Source organism: Patagioenas fasciata, chromosome 10 (genome assembly GCF_037038585.1).
Source record: "Patagioenas fasciata isolate bPatFas1 chromosome 10, bPatFas1.hap1, whole genome shotgun sequence".
NCBI classification, from domain to species: domain Eukaryota; kingdom Metazoa; phylum Chordata; class Aves; order Columbiformes; family Columbidae; genus Patagioenas; species Patagioenas fasciata.
In genome coordinates this window covers 8,722,104-8,737,002 of record NC_092529.1, presented here as the reverse complement: position 1 = coordinate 8,737,002, position 14,899 = coordinate 8,722,104, and the positions used below count along the sequence as shown (strand labels likewise).

At 44.6% G+C, this 14,899-nt stretch overlaps 2 protein-coding genes across 3 annotated transcripts in view; one reads left to right on the top strand and one right to left on the bottom strand.

Moving 5' to 3' along the window:
* Positions 1–2,632: 2,632 nt before the first annotated feature.
* On the bottom strand, positions 2,633–7,482 carry EMC3 (ER membrane protein complex subunit 3). Its single transcript, XM_065845345.2, has 8 exons — positions 7,252–7,482; positions 7,073–7,130; positions 6,163–6,256; positions 5,391–5,495; positions 4,804–4,885; positions 4,572–4,651; positions 3,871–3,953; positions 2,633–2,880 (listed from the first exon to the last, which is right to left on the bottom strand). The coding sequence occupies exons 1-8, from the start codon at positions 7,404–7,406 to the stop codon at positions 2,752–2,754; spliced, it is 786 nt and encodes a 261-aa protein (XP_065701417.1). The 5' UTR covers positions 7,407–7,482; the 3' UTR covers positions 2,633–2,751.
* Positions 7,482–14,899, top strand: part of FANCD2 (FA complementation group D2) — a 44,242-nt gene continuing 36,824 nt past the window's right edge. Inside the window, exons 1-8 of one of the 2 annotated variants that reach the window (XM_065845343.2) lie at positions 7,482–7,646; positions 8,123–8,212; positions 8,747–8,881; positions 9,499–9,566; positions 10,413–10,516; positions 11,122–11,185; positions 12,294–12,346; positions 14,663–14,741. In XM_065845343.2, coding sequence (XP_065701415.1) covers positions 8,146–8,212; positions 8,747–8,881; positions 9,499–9,566; positions 10,413–10,516; positions 11,122–11,185; positions 12,294–12,346; positions 14,663–14,741 — 570 coding nt within the window. In that variant the 5' untranslated portion in view covers positions 7,482–7,646; positions 8,123–8,145. The remainder of the gene's footprint in view (positions 7,647–8,122; positions 8,213–8,746; positions 8,882–9,498; positions 9,567–10,412; positions 10,517–11,121; positions 11,186–12,293; positions 12,347–14,662; positions 14,742–14,899) is intronic. The other variant, XM_071813066.1, reaches the window with a different exon arrangement.

Genomic DNA, 14,899 nt, shown 5'->3' with positions numbered 1-14,899 from the left:
GAATGCTCTTCCCTCTGTTCTCTGCTGGCTGTGTTCCTTGTGGGACTCAAGTCCAGATTTCTTCTTGACTGGGGATTCCTGTGAGAGCAGATCAGGTCAGTCCTCAGTATAGAAGTGGTCTTCCGTGTGAAAAATTGAGAGCCTTAGTCTGTGTTTTTCCAGGAAAGATCCAGCACAAGGTGGTGAACCAAACAGGAGGGTTTTTCCTTCTTGGAGCCAAGTACGTTGGCAGAACAGAAGGCTAACCCAGGCTGCTGCCCTGCTTTTTGTTGCTTCCTCGCCAAATGCATGTTTGCAGCCACTTGGTCCTCTCTATGCACAGTCCCTGTGGCTTCTTTACTGACCGTGACCTTCTCTTGGGATGGTCAGCGTAAACAACTGTCACCCTTTTAACTCCAGATACGTCAGCTCAGCTCCCTTTCCCAGCTCATGACAATCCCTGCAGCCAGTTGTTGTGTGCCCATCACTGCAGCTCCACTGTGCCGCAGCCCAGCCAAAGACCAAGCCCTGGCTGCCACACCAGGCCTGGGGTCCTCGTCTGCAGAGCTTGGCTTTTAAAGCATTGCAATTTGAACTTTGAGATCAGAATTGCTTAATTGCTTCTGCTCTTCTGTTTTTGGGGTTGTTTGGGATCTTTACAACTCTTATTTCTGCTTTTTTTTTTTTCCCTCATTACTGGGGGGAACATGCAAAAAGCAATTTTTTTAAGCTGTAGCACTGCACTGAATTACTCTGATCAGCATTTTTTTTTTTTTTTGTTTTATCCTGAAAGAAAATCAGGTGGGCATTCCAAAATGGGAAAGAGAAGGAAGCAAGAGACCTTATTAAAAGAAAAATCAGTCTGAAAGAGCCTTTTTTCTCCTCCTTGCCTCCATACCTGTGCTGACACAAATGCATCAGTGGCGCTAAATCTCTGATGCTCAGATGCTGAACAGACTCTTGTTCTGCAGAAAACGTGGCCCAGTTCTTTCTTTCTCTGCCTCTGAGCTGATGGGCTTTGGCTGGTGTGTGTGTGTGCTGTAATACCAGACCTGTTTTTTAGACTAGCACTTTTTAAGTGACTGGCTCTGTTGTACAAAGAGGAAAATTAAAGAGTGGTTTGCACTGAAACTGGGTTTTGTTGTATTTTCACCTTTTGTTATGTGACCCGGTTTTGGGGATGCCTGGTGCTCCAGGAGCTCCTGTAGCTGGAGGAGGGTGAGCCCTGCAGAGCCAACCCCTGCTCTGCCAGTGGGGAGAAAAGCAGCTGTTACCTGCACAGCTCCATTCATCTGAGTGTTCGTGCTTGCTCCAGGGTTGCCGTTTCTCCCCTGTGACAAGTGGTTGCTGTAGCAGAGCCTATCCTTGCCTTTCTGTGGCACTGGGCAGCCTCAGCTATGGCTTGTTGTCATCCCCCTTACCCTGTGGATCTCGGGGGGCTCCTGGCCTTCCTTCTGTCTGTTTTCTCCAGGGCTGTCAGGGCTGCTTGTGACTGTACCACTGAAATAGTTGTCCTGCAGTTGCTGCTATTTCCTGAACAGGTATGCGCGAGCAGGCTGGAAAAGACCGAGGAAGCTGAATGCAAGAGGTGCGTGTGCGTTTAGCATTGGTATGTGCTGGGAATCCGGGAGCTCTTAAAATCTTGCAGGTCAAAGGAGGCTGTGAAGCCCCAGTAAGAGGGTTTGAAGACTTCATGTTGTGATTGCAGTGTAATAGCTGGAGCCTCAGCCAGGGTTAGAAGAACCTTGATGTAGATCAGCAGATGATGAGCTTGGCTGTGATGTGCTGATCTCTAAGTGTGGCGTGAAACCCATCTTGGGAGGGAGGGAAAGCGAAGTGGCAGCTGTCAGATGCGGAGGTGTTGGGGTGGGTGTTCGTGTGTCAGTGCGCAAGGAATGGCTCGTGCAAGGATACTGCGGGCATGAAGTAAGATGAAATTTCCCATTGCAAAAAGGACGGAAAAATAAGTAGTTGTGCTGCCACTGAAGCACTTATTAGTGTTCAGGAAAGAGGTCTTTGAGGCAGAGGAGAACATTTCTGAGCTAAGGCTGTTGAGAAGGGAGAAGATTTTGGTAAGAGCAGAAGACAGGCTGTGTCTCAGCCCTGGCTCAGCTCTTGCTTTGAAGGGGGTGTGTGATTTCACCCTGTAACAAAGAGCTCAGAATAGAGAGGGGGGATAAAAATAACAGTTGCACAGTACAAAAGAGCTTCTGTTTAAGAAGCGCTTTCCCCAGGTTAGGACTCTTTACCCTGGGGAAAGAGAGATCTGAGGAGCTCCTGCAGAGGGACAAGATGGGAACAGTTGCTGCTGCTCTCTACCGTGCGAGATGGTCAGGCAGGAGGCTTAAACCAAGGCATGTATTTTCCCCACCTGGCATTGAACACAACTGAACAGGAACTCTGCATTTCTTTAAAAGGATAAAATCACAAACACAGGTGCTACTGGTACTTTTTCAGTCTCATGAAATTTTAAGTTCCTTAACTCAAGCAAGCTTGCTCTTTGTGGACTAGAACTAGAAATTTTAGGTCTTTCCTCCAGCATACCTTTCCCAGGAAGAGAAATGAAACTCCAGCAAGAAACACACACTGAGAGCCTTTGCTTCAAATACAACACACTCTGTCCTGGGCTCAAATCAGAGTTCAGTAACTGCAGTTCTGAACATGGTGTTTTTCTTTTATTCTCAGCCTTGCTAAAATACATTATATAGTTCTAAGTAACAGATTTCTTTTCAAATTAGTTTTACAAGAAGAGACAAAGGCATATTCTCAAATTCAGAAGATGGAGGTCTGAAGTTCTTCCTTAAACATGCCTTCAAAATGGAGGTCTTTCGCCATGAGCTCTTCTTCTACATCTTCCAAGGCCCACTGATGATCAGTCAATTCTAAAGCTTCCCATTCTGTCTGCATTGACAATAAACAGAGGAAAGAAAGCAACACAGCATTAAAGGAGTTAGACAAGAACTATACAAAGCAGTGCTTAACTTAAAACTGCAACCAATATGAAGTTTTATTACAAATCTGACAATCTGTCAACTCTGTGAAATCAGTGTTTTATGCTTAATTGGGTATTAGATGGTTGGTCAGTGCATCATAGAAAATACATTATCTACTTTTTGAAAACCCACTGACCTTCTGGAATAGTCTAATTCTTCTAAAACAGCTGTCTCTAGAAACAGCTAATTCTGTTCTGAGAGGATCAAGTGCTTTGTGGTTAGTTTGTGACCGAACAGCCATTGTCACAAACTGTAGCTGCGGTCCTCCCTGGCTGTGCCTCTGGCTGGGTGATGGGGGTTTAACCAGGAAGGTACTGAATGCAAGAACCTGCAGGAGCAACCAGCCTGACTTCCCAGGCAGCAGGTTGCGTGTGGGTAAATCTGTGCTATCAGAAACCAGGGCCTTCCCTTCATGCACAGGCCAGGGCTGTGAAAGGCAGAAACAGTCTGATAAGTGTCTGTGACACTGCTTAGGAGAACCACAAGACACAGTCAAATCCTGGCAGATTTTCAGTTGAGCTAACTGGCTTACTAGATTTTTCTTACCCAAGTTCTACCTGCTGGACTTGTGCTCAGCTCTACTATTAGCACGACTCTTTGGGAGCCAGTTTCTGCTTTGGAACTAGATCTCAAGGGACAGAAAAAATCTTCCTCTGCAAAAGCAGAAGACGGCATGTGAATTCAGCTCTGTATCAGGACTGACTAACTAATCAGGTTTGCCTCAGGGTATTAAAGCTCTGCCAGACCCAGGGCAACTGCCATAACCTTTGTCAGTTGTCAGGTCTAATTTTAGGAACAGGAATCCAGAGCAATTCCCTTGCTTGGCGAAGGCAGAGGGTGAGTTACATACAGTCCTGTAAGTTCACAGCAAAGGGGAGCACAGGTGTGAGCACTGTACCTTAAACGCTTTGTTAGTGTCTGCTGGCATGGCCATCGCTGCCCCTGTCATTTGTTCTTGCATCACCCTGGACTGATCTGCAGCTGCAAAGGAGAAGCAAGAGGTTCATTTTTATTTGCAGCCTTTACACAGCGTTTTTTGGAGCACAGTGCCGCTGGGCTGGTTTCCAGCTAGAGACTAAAAAGTTGCAAACACTCAGAATGCAACAATAATGTGCCAGAAAGTGTTCTCACAAGACATCTTCTTCCCACCCCGCTACTTGTTAGCTAAATTTACATAAAATATGCAAACAAATTGAGGCAAATATGGTATTCTGCATTCCCAATATCCTCAGAAATGGTATCTGTCCTGCCCTGGATCTAGCATTAAGAAATCTTTGCAGCTTTCCTTAAAACCGATACTTGCTAGAAATGAAAGCAAGCCTGAGCGCAAAATTTCTGCACACCAATTAGATGGGAAGGAAAGTATGGATTAATTACCATGGATGTTTATGAGCAGTTTGCCAGTGGCTGGTGCAGGAGATTTGGGTACTTGCTGCAGGTGGTGTCAAACCTGGCCAGTGGAGAGTAACCTCACAGGACTGAGAGAGGCTTTCAAGAGCCTTTTTTGGCTGGAAATTTCAAAATCCTTCCCCAGCTTCCCTCAGAAGTCATTGCATGGCAGGAGAAGCCAGCTCTGTCACAGAAATGACAGTGACTTACCATTGTCTTGGCCCAGGATAAGGGTATAAATGCTTCTGAGTCCAAACACATTCAAGAAGTACCAGGAAGCAGAGCTCACCCTGATAAATCGGAACAAGCACAGTTGATTTCAGTTCAAAGCTGGCATGTGATCTCATTTCAGAAGCACACACAGACAACTCAAGCGTTTTCTAACACATTCAAAATTTTCCAAGTGAGTATTCAACCTTGCTTGCTGAGGACACAGGCTTACCAGGACGCATCCAAAGTGAGCAGTTCAATTCCCTGCTGCAACATTGGTTTAAAACGCAGCGTCAGAGGAAATGGGACCTTTGCTGCAGGATTAAAAAAAAGAAGCCCAGTTTCACAAAGTGACACTACATAACTGTGACTGTGAAGGGGAATGTCTTTTGTTAAGGAAAAGGTCATCACGTAAACAGAAAGAAAAAAAATAGTATTTTTGATGCACACACCCTGCATTATACAGTCACCAATTCCCTGGACAGGTTCAGAGGAAAATCCACTGTATCAATTTGAAGTATAGCCAGCTTTAATAAATTTTAATATTGTTTTAGTCACTAAAATTGTTGCCAAATACATGAGCTATTTTATTTGTGACCATAACCAGTACTCTGAAAACCATTTTCCCTCCTTTGGTATGGGGCAAGCAAATCAGAGCAGTTCATAGTGTGAACAGCAGCAGCGCCACAAGCCAAATTCACGCTGCTTCCACTTAACTGATTTCAGGTAGGAGAACAAATCTCTGATGCAGCCCAGACCCTTGAGGTCGTTATCAGAAACACGACCAGACCCGTGGGCTGTGTCATTTCAGACACTTACTTGTGACAAATCCCGAAAACGTCATGTTGATCCAACCACCGATGAGGATCATAGGCAGAACATTGGTTACATTCCCTTTCATCATGTCTGTCAACATGGTAGGATCTGCAAATCATAGATTTTATATAAAGCAGCAGCTTATCCCAACAAAGGGAAACAAGGCATTACTTAACCACCAACATCTGCTATTTTAATCAAGAAACTGCAAGACAGAGAACAGTCCTGTCCCACTGCCTATCCCATATCTATTATTTTCCCCTGTTGTAAAATACCTTGCAAAACAGCAAATACGCAGCTGCTGCTGCTGAAAGTTTCTTGTGTTGTCTGCTGTGTCTGACCCTGTCCCTTGCTCCAGATCTCTGAACTCGCTGGACCCTGCTGCGAGCTGATTTAGCTAGAAAAGGGACAATGAACTATCCAGCTATTTTGCTGCTGAGTTCTTCGGCCATGTTAGTAAGTTAAATCAGTTTAGAGAAGATGCTGAAGGAGCTGGTGCAAAAAACTGGAAAAGGAGACACGTGAGAGCAGGACTCCCCATTTCTGGTAACACCAAGGTGCTTGTGACCTTGTGAGACGCTGCAGGCAGCTGGAGGCTGAAGTTAAGCAAAATGAAGTGACCCAACATGTTGCTACCAAAGAGAGGGATCTCACTCCCCACAGTCCCATCCCCTCCCTCAATTTCACTGAACTCTTTGCAAAGCCGATTTGCCTTTCCGCCTTGGCAGAAAATTATAGTTTTCTACCCAGCTTTATTTATGGTACCTTAACATACCTGTCATTGGTGAAGGAGGCACTACCTTTCTTTTTGTTTTCTTAAAAAATCCATCCTCGGGGTTATTAAAAAAATACTTCCGGGTCAGGAAAGACTGAAAACAAACAAAAAAACCAATGCCAACACCGTAAGACATGAAAGGACAGAAGCGTTATTGCTTGTTCAGACATGTGGAGATGTAACAAGCTCTTTCATAACATCCTTCTTTCCCAGAGAGGTACTTCACCGCTCGTATGCTCTACAGCTCCTCACGTTTCTGCTTCCCTGGATCCAGAGTACCAGCCCTCTAGGTTTCTAAAATTCTTAAACTAATTCTAAGAATTCGCTGAAGAAGAATCCAGGTTAATTAAAGAGCTTTTAGCACTTTGTGCAAAGTTCTTGCTGGTTCTGTAACCTCATCTGAGTGTTCCTGCTCCAGCAGGGGGATTGGACTGGATGATCTTTCGAGGTCCCTTCCAATCCCTCATATTCTCTGGTTCTGGTACATCAGACATCTTCATCCCCTCCCCCAGCTGACTTCTGGATTTTACAATATAGACATTTGGCAGCAACAGAGCCAATACGAGCGAGTGATTTTTAGTCCAGCAAACATTACAGCTGACGCAGTACAACCCCCTCACCATCCCAAGCTTTCATTAAGTCGCTGCGTATTTGTTGGCAGATATTAAACACGACGGTTTGGACACAGACATCACCCTAAGTAGGCAGTAAAAACACTGAGCGGTGGAAGCCAACGTTAGCGTCAGGGTCCCGTGTCTGGGATCCCTGAGCATCAACCACCGGCCGCCCCCCAGACGCTGCCCTGGGCCCTTGCGTGGGCACCGAGCGACACCACGTACAGCCCCCGTTTCGTGCTGGTGTCCAAGTCACCCTCCCCGCAAAGCACAAAGCCGCTCGGGCAGCTCCGTACCTGCTTGGGGATGTATTTTCCATTTTCCCGAAGGACTCTGCTCCGAATGAGGACTTGGCTGCAAAAGAGACAAGTGGCGTCAGCGGCGGGGGCCGGGGGCAGGGGCTGCGAGGAGATGGGAAGGGCTGCGAGGCGGTGTGAAGGGGTGTGAGGGGCGGCGGGGCCGGGGGGGCCCTGACCTGTCGGACACCTGCTCCTGCGTGAGCCGCTTGTCGCTCTGGAGGAGGATGGACACGTAGTGCCGGATCATGCCCACGAAGAAGGTGATGAAGACGATGGGCAGCACCACCCACAGCCGGATGTTGGAGTCCAGCAGCAGCTCGGGTTCGCTCATCTTGGCGCTCCCGGCCCCGGCCGCCACCGGGCCGCCCCGGCTCCGCTTCCGGGCCCAGCCCTTCCGCCGCCGCCGGAAGGACGTCACCGCGCGCCGGTGGCGGGAAGCTCGAGCGGGAGCGGCGGCTCTGTCGCGTCTCCAGCGGGGACCGGGCGGCAGCGGCCCCGGCCCCGGCCCTGGCCCTGGGACAGCGCTCCCCCCGCAGCCCCGGAGAGGCCTCTCCTGGCCGGGCACCCTGAGGTACCGGCGGGGCGGGCTGGCTGGCTGCCGCGGGATTCGCCGCGTTGGGGGCGGGTGTGACACGGGGAGGAGGTGCGGTGACCAGCCGGGGCCCGTCCGCCCGCACCGCGGCCCGGGGCTCGTCCCGCTTCTCCAGGGCCGTTCTGCTGCCCCCGGTGTGTCTGTGACTCCTGTGATCGGCCAAACGCCTGAAACTGACCAGGAGGTGATCAAGCATGAGTTTCATGAGAAACTGAATTTTAGAAAAAGTGATGTGTTACACTGCTTAAATATAACAAGGTCTAAAGTCTTAACCTGTACAGCAGAAAAATGTGGTGTGATACTGGTTAATCAGGCAATCTGATTTTCTCTGGGGAATTTCAGTTTCTAGAGCATTTCCCTTCACTATTTGCCAACACGTTCTAGACCCGCTTAAAAAAACCTGCATTAAAATAATGTCTCCTTTGCTCACTTGTCTTTTTCCTGCATTTTTCTAGGCAGCAACAAAGGGTTTGTCACCATGGTTTCAAAAAGGAAATTGTCAAAAGTTGATGCCTCTGAAGAGAGCTGCAAGACAGACTTGTCCAGTAGGTGCCTGGGTACCATCTCATGGGGAATGGAGACCCATTAGAGACAGCGGCTCCCAGGCAGGGGCAAGGGCAGAATGGCAGTTTTGATAAGGCTAATTGTTAGAGACGCCGTAGATCTTCAAGCAGTTGTTAAAATAAATCGCAATAAAGTGCCATATCTTTTCTCAGCCCCTGTGTTCTCATACCTTCGATCAGTGTTTATCATCTTGAGCTTTGCTGCTTTCAGAGTCTGCAAATTAATCACATTTGATCAAAACTGACACCTATAAATCAAACCAAAATAACCTCTGTATGTAGCTGGAAGAAATATAGGGTTTCTTTTCTTTTTTCCTAGGAGACAGGTCTGGTGGGAGAATCTGTATTAGATTTGTGCTTTTCAGGCTACGATTTATTGTCGCCTTGCAGCACATGTTGACGCGTGTTCCTCTCATTTCCGACGAGAAGGTTAATTTTGAATTAGTTGTGTATATAAAGGATCCTTGCAGTTTTTCTTGTTGAGTATATTTGATATAGTATGTCTTGTTTTCTCAGAAACAAAGAAGTCACGGATTTCTGATAAGGAAAATGTTTCTGCCCACGGTGGAGCGGAGAATGAGGGAGTCTTTGAAGAGCTCCTTAGAACATCAGGAATTATACTGAAAGCTGGGGAGGGACAGAATGAAATAGGTATGGCTTTAACACTCGCTCTCTGTGCTTCTATCTGATGAAAACCTGCAGAAATGACTGGAACAAAGTAAAGATGCATTTTACCTGTAGAGCAAAAATGCTTGAGCCAGCTTCTTCCAGAGTTCAAGCAAACCTTCATCTGGCTTCATAGTTGTTACATACCTCTTGAATTGCAGAGTTTGTGCTGAATTCAGTGCATTGCCTGAACTCATTACACCAGCTTTTTGGGTGTATACATGCTAAGTCAAAAGAATTCTGAAAGATTTTTGGAGGTAAATTGAATAAGATTAGATGGCATCTGTGATTACAGTATTGAATTACAGAGGCAGGAGCTCTGAAAGAGGAAAACAAACACGTCACGCCTTTCAGCTCAGACAAGGCCTTCAGGAATTTGTGTATTAAGCCTTTTTAGTGCTATTAACTGCTCTCAGCCGAGACTGGAAAAAGCACAAGTGCTGATACCGCTCAGGCTTTTGCAAACTGGACTTTTCAGTAGAGCAAACGCAGAGGTATTGGCAGACAGGCTTGAGAGCTTGTACTTAGTGTAGCTGTTGTTATGATGTTCTATGGATAAAACATGCCCAGTTCTTTATTTTCTTTTTAAACTTTCTCCCTAGCTGTAGATCAAATGGCTTTCCAGAAGAAGCTCTGCCTGGCCCTAGAGAAGCATCCTACTTACCCAAGTGTACGTAACAGCCTGTGCTTCGGCAGGAGCCAGCTTTAACACTGTTTGCTGTGTAGCAAAAGATGCAAATGCAGCTGCCTGTCCCTGCAAGTCCCTTACAAAAGTATGCAGCATGGTAGCTTATCTTGGATTTCTCTTGTCCAGATCCTAATTCTCTCAGTGTTGCTGTCCCAGCTGTTTGGTCCTGTTGTCCTTCTGCTGTATCTGTCTCTTCTTGGCTGTTACATCTGAGTAGTCAGACACAGAGATGACCAGCATGTGTCTCTGTTAAACTAGCCTTGGTGCTCCAAGTTTGGTTTCACGTAATTCCAAGCGAAAGTGCAGCGCTTCCATCACCTTGCCCCGTTGAAGTAATAAATTGGCAATATTATTCAACAGGCGAAGACTTAGGGAGAAAAATCACTTTAACTTTCTGGTGGAAGCTGCATTTGGTTTCATGTTGGCTGGGAGCTGGCACCATTAAAACTGCCACAATGTGGTGCTTCCCTGCAGTCAACAAGCCCAACATGAAAGTCCTGAGGCCAGTGATTTGAATCCTGCAAATCTTGTCCCATTAGAAGTTTTTGTCTCAGCTGAAAAGAAAGAAGGGAAAAGCCCTTTTGAATCAAAGTAAAACATGAGACTGTTGCTTAAGAGTTATTTTTTAGAATAATTGGTGTTTCTTTTTGGAAGTGGTTTAGACTAGTGTTAATTTATTATCCAGCACTCTTTCTGTCACAGTTTCTGTCTGCTCGCAGTTCCCTGGCTGCCTCTTCCCCAGTTATCTGCTCACAACCAACATCCTAAAAGACAGGAGTTGATCGGGGCATCTTTTCAGCAAGTGGGTAACTTCTCTCTGCTTTGCAGGTTGTGAAGCAATTTATCAGCGGCTTGGAATCTCACATCAAGGACAGAAACCAGTTCAAGAACTGTCTCTTGCCGTGTGCTCCCATACGGACTGAGGGGTCGAGGTCAGAGAAAATGGTTTTTGTCTTCTCCTTCAAACAGAGCCAGTCTCTAGTTAAATGCCATGTAACGTTGAGCAGAGTAGAGAGAAAGGCCACAGCTCCAGCTGATACACAACAGCACTTGTTTCTTATGCAAAAGTGGCAAGTGTAATACTTATCTGTTTAATAGCAGTAAGTTTAAAGTGGTAAGTCACAGGCTTTGCTCGCTGCCTGTTGCATACATTGGGCTCCATGGCATTTAATGGCAAGAACCAAATACTGAGGAAAAAAAAATTGACAAGGCTGGTGAAGGTAAACTGTTTTTTGGAAAATTTTGCAGGAGATACAGCTTAACCACAGAGACTTTTGCATTTGCAGCTCACACTGGTCTTGTAGAGAGTAAGCTTGTTCAGGGCTACAGTGCTGTTTCAAAATTTTGTATGTGTGTCTGTGGTTACTGTATGTTACCGTAAGTAATTTTAAGTGATGGGTTTTTTGTTTTTTCGTGTTTTGTTTTGGTTTTTTGGTGGGAGAGTTGCTGTTTGTTTATTTTTTAAAGCGGCAGTGGAAAGAATTACAACCTGTTCTAACATGTTTTTATTACAATTGTGGAATCTTTCATCTTGCAGCACTCTGGTGCACTCGTATTGTGAAAGCCTCATTAAACTGCTTCTTGGAATTAAGATCTTACAGGTATGGAAATGCTGGTTTGCTCTTTACAGTGACGTTGGTTTATTTAGGGATCCTTTTAGTTATATAAGTAGAGAATGAATAGAATAGGTTGTGAGACAGATGAGGCTGCATATGGAATAGTGTCCAATTTCTTGTTTCTTTAGGGACACAAAGATGCTCAGGGTGTGGAGCGCAAGGCATACAAGAAGAGACAGAGGGAACTGGGTTTGTTCAGTCTTAAGAAGAGAAGATTAAGGGAGATTTTGAGGTCTTCAAATATCTAGTTGCACAGTGTAGAGAAAACACTCTTCTCAGAAGTGAACAGGGCCAAGGTGAGAGATGATGGCTCAGGTCAACCATGGGAAATTCTGATAGGATATAACCATTTCCACTGTGGAGAATGTTTTCTTTAAGTGCTAGAACAGGTAGGCTAGAGAGGTGATGGAAACTCCATTATTGGAGGAGTTTGAATCTTGGAAGTGTTTAAAAATGGGCAAGATGCTGAGCAACCTGCTGGCAAGAACTCTTTCTGTTAAGTTGTGCACCAGTTGCATCAAGATGTATATGGAGCTGAAGATGACAGATATCTTCCCAAGGAATGGGAAACATTAGAGCAGCTGTGGATTTAAATACTCTTATGATTATGGGGTTTTTTTTAAAGTTCTTGTCTTAAATACATTTTTATAATTGAATTTGGGCCAGGATTAAAGGGGGGAAGCATCAGAACTGCAAAGGGAATGGGAAGAGCATGTGGGCACTGTTTTCAAACTTACCTAAAGTTGAAGCTTTAGATTCCTCTGTAGTGAAAAGCAACTCAGCTGGGTCTGAGAGAGAGAGCTCAGTTTGGCCCAGAGGATTTGTACATGCCACCTCTATGCTCTGCTTCTATTGGAATTTGTGGATAGTTTATACCACTTTCAGCATTTGTGGTTTTCAGCTTGTAGGCTGGGTGCCTCCTTTCTGGCATTAGGGAAGAGATTTCTTATACAGGAAATATTTTTATTTGTCCTTTTGAGTCTTCTGTTCTCTGCACGTATTTCATCTTCTGTGAAAAGTCAGTTTTGGTGGCAATGCCACAGCACAAGCAGTAAATCATCATCCTAACACTGTCTTTTTGCCTTTCTTCTAGCCTGCTGTCGTAACACTGTTGTTGGAAAAGATCCCTGAATTCTTTTTCGACACGTGAGTATAGACTCTCTTCTCTCTACCTTGAAATAAAATTTCAAGGACAATCACCAGCTGTTTGACTTTAACCGTTACTTGCACTGATGTTTTTTTTCTTCATACGTGTGTAAAAATATTTCTGAGGTACCATGACTTTAAACTTGTGGGTGCACAAAGCGGAAGACAAATTTATAGAAGCAGGAACATAAACATGCCTTGTGACTCATTACATTTAGCTACTGGCAGAAGCTTGCGAAGTATCTCAACAGAGGGACTATGGAGTGTCTCACTATTTAAAAAAAAGACGGAAGTAGCTGGCAAAGTTTTAGGAGGCTGCTAGATGCAAACAGGCCTTCTTTTAAAAATACAGACTGTGTTCAAACAAGGACAATAGAAATGTTTTTGAATGTGGAACATCATAGCAGAGTGAAAGATCTTGAGGGGCAACATAGGCAAGACTTGAACACTTAATCTCTTTTTCCAGTGTCCTGGATGCTTGATACAGAGTTGGTGAAACACATCAAGGGACAGAAAGAAGCTGATACAGTATTTGTTTCAGTGCTGAGCATCAAGCAGGATACAAATGCTGTACAGAGGTTGAGTCTGAGGAATTGTCTTCAGACTGAAATATCGCCAGAGGAAGGCTTAACACAGTCACAAGGGCTGAATTGTTTTCATTCAAGAATTCTAAAGATTCTTTGGTGTAAAAGTGATAAGCTATTGATTGTGCTGTGAACCCTTTACTAAGCCTTAGAAATGGATGGTGTTACATTAATCTATCAAGCTGTAAGAAGAGTGGAAATTTTCTGTGTATTAATGACCAGTTAAAAATGGAAACAAAAATGGAGCTAAGTGGTCCATTTTGCAATAGGAGGAGCTTGTTGGAAAGGTCCCATGGAGATCTAGGTTGTTCGGCATGTTTGGAAATGAAATGTGTTGTAAAAATTTATAGTGACAATTTCCATGACCTAATCTAAAACTAATTGTGACCTTTTTTTTTTTTAATTTTTAATTTTGTTTAATTATGGGGCAAGTAGGAACATTCATTCTAGGTAATCTGTAACCACACCCCTACTGACCAGCCAATTTCTCCCAAATCTGACATAAAAGCACAGACCTATGAGACCTCTGCAAGGGTTAATGCCCCTTGATGCCTGGACAGAGGACATTCAGTTTATTGACTTACTGTAGGAAGGGCTGGAGAACTTCGTTTATCCACGTGATTTGGCAACAGCCACCTGATTAATACATATTTGCTCACAGACCAGTGTGACCTGATGTTACAGAGTAGGGAAGGCATCTTAGACAGTACAGCTCCATAAACCTGGTTTTCTTAAATAATCAGAGGAAAAATAATGCTGATTGTATAAATACAATTACAAACTCAGTGTTCTCACTGAGGAGAGGTATCTTGTATCGGTACTTCTCTTTGTTTCTTATTTTTAGTATCAGTTCCATGCTTAGCAGTAGTCAAAGCAGCAAACAGAATGTTAGGGAGGGAATGTGGAACAAAATGGAAACCATCATGTCACTAAATGCGTGGTACAATCACGTTTTGCATGTGGCATACACTTCTGGTTGGGCTGTCACAAAAATATAGTTAAACAGTTTCTATGTAAGTAGGGAAAAATATTCTAGATAGAACTCTGCCTGCCTTCAAAGGAGATGGCTGGCAGAGAGATGATAGATGTCTGTAAAAGCAAGAAAGATGTAGAAAAGGTAACTGAGGAACGTTTAACTGCTCCTTTTAACTATGCAAGGCAGCATACAAAAAACCAGAAGTACTTTTTCAAATTTTACATAATTACCCTGTCAAATGCAGCGTTGGAGAATGTCGAGGTTAGAAAATACACACAGTTGTGTTTGTGAGTGGTGTGGTTTGTGGTGTTTTTGTTTTGTTTTGTTTTTACAAGTTTAGGGAAACTAATGGACGATAAATGTACTGCTGGATAGCAGACATTGAGTGAGCACCAGCTTCTGCCTTGGAGATTTGATAAACTGCTTATTGTTGGAGTCCGAACAGAAACTCTGTGAAAAGATTGCTCTGTGAATTCCCTGTTACCTAAAACTTACCAAAAAGCATCTAAAACTGCCCACATTTGGGGACAGGGATACTGGGCTCGGAGGAGATGTAGGCTAAGCTGGCGTAGCCACCCTTACAGTAGGGTTCTTCCTAGATGGTGCCAAAATCTGTAGGGGTGTTAATATTTTCATAATATGGTTTTGATAGTTGATTAATTTGAATTGCATCTCATGGTCTTGCTGGCCAGCAGCAAAGCTTTTGAGTCTGCCTGTAGGTCTGACTAATCTCTGTTTCACTTTCTGCTGTTTTAGTGTGGGCACCTTTGGAACTAATTTTCCCCGGCTCATCGTCAATCAGTTTAAATGGCTTGACAGGCTTCTTGACAGCCAGGTGGGTACTGATGGCGCAATCACATTTGTGTTTTTTCCAGTCAACTTCTGTCAGGTGGGATGAGATCAATTATTATGCTAATGAGAACTGATGTTGTTTCCATATTCACATGCTGAAGGAGAGATTTAATTATTTCTGGTTTATTATGGTTGCCTTCA

Coding starts and splice junctions, on each gene's coding strand:
- EMC3 (XM_065845345.2), bottom strand. CDS start 7,406: ATGAGCGAACCCGAGCTGCTGCTGGACTCCAACATCCGGCTGTGGGTG. Junction 7,131..7,251: donor CAGGAGCAGGTGTCCGACAG/GTCAGGGCCCCC, acceptor TCTCTTTTGCAG/CCAAGTCCTCATTCGGAGCA. Junction 5,496..6,162: donor GCCTCCTTCACCAATGACAG/GTATGTTAAGGT, acceptor TATGATTTGCAG/ATCCTACCATGTTGACAGAC.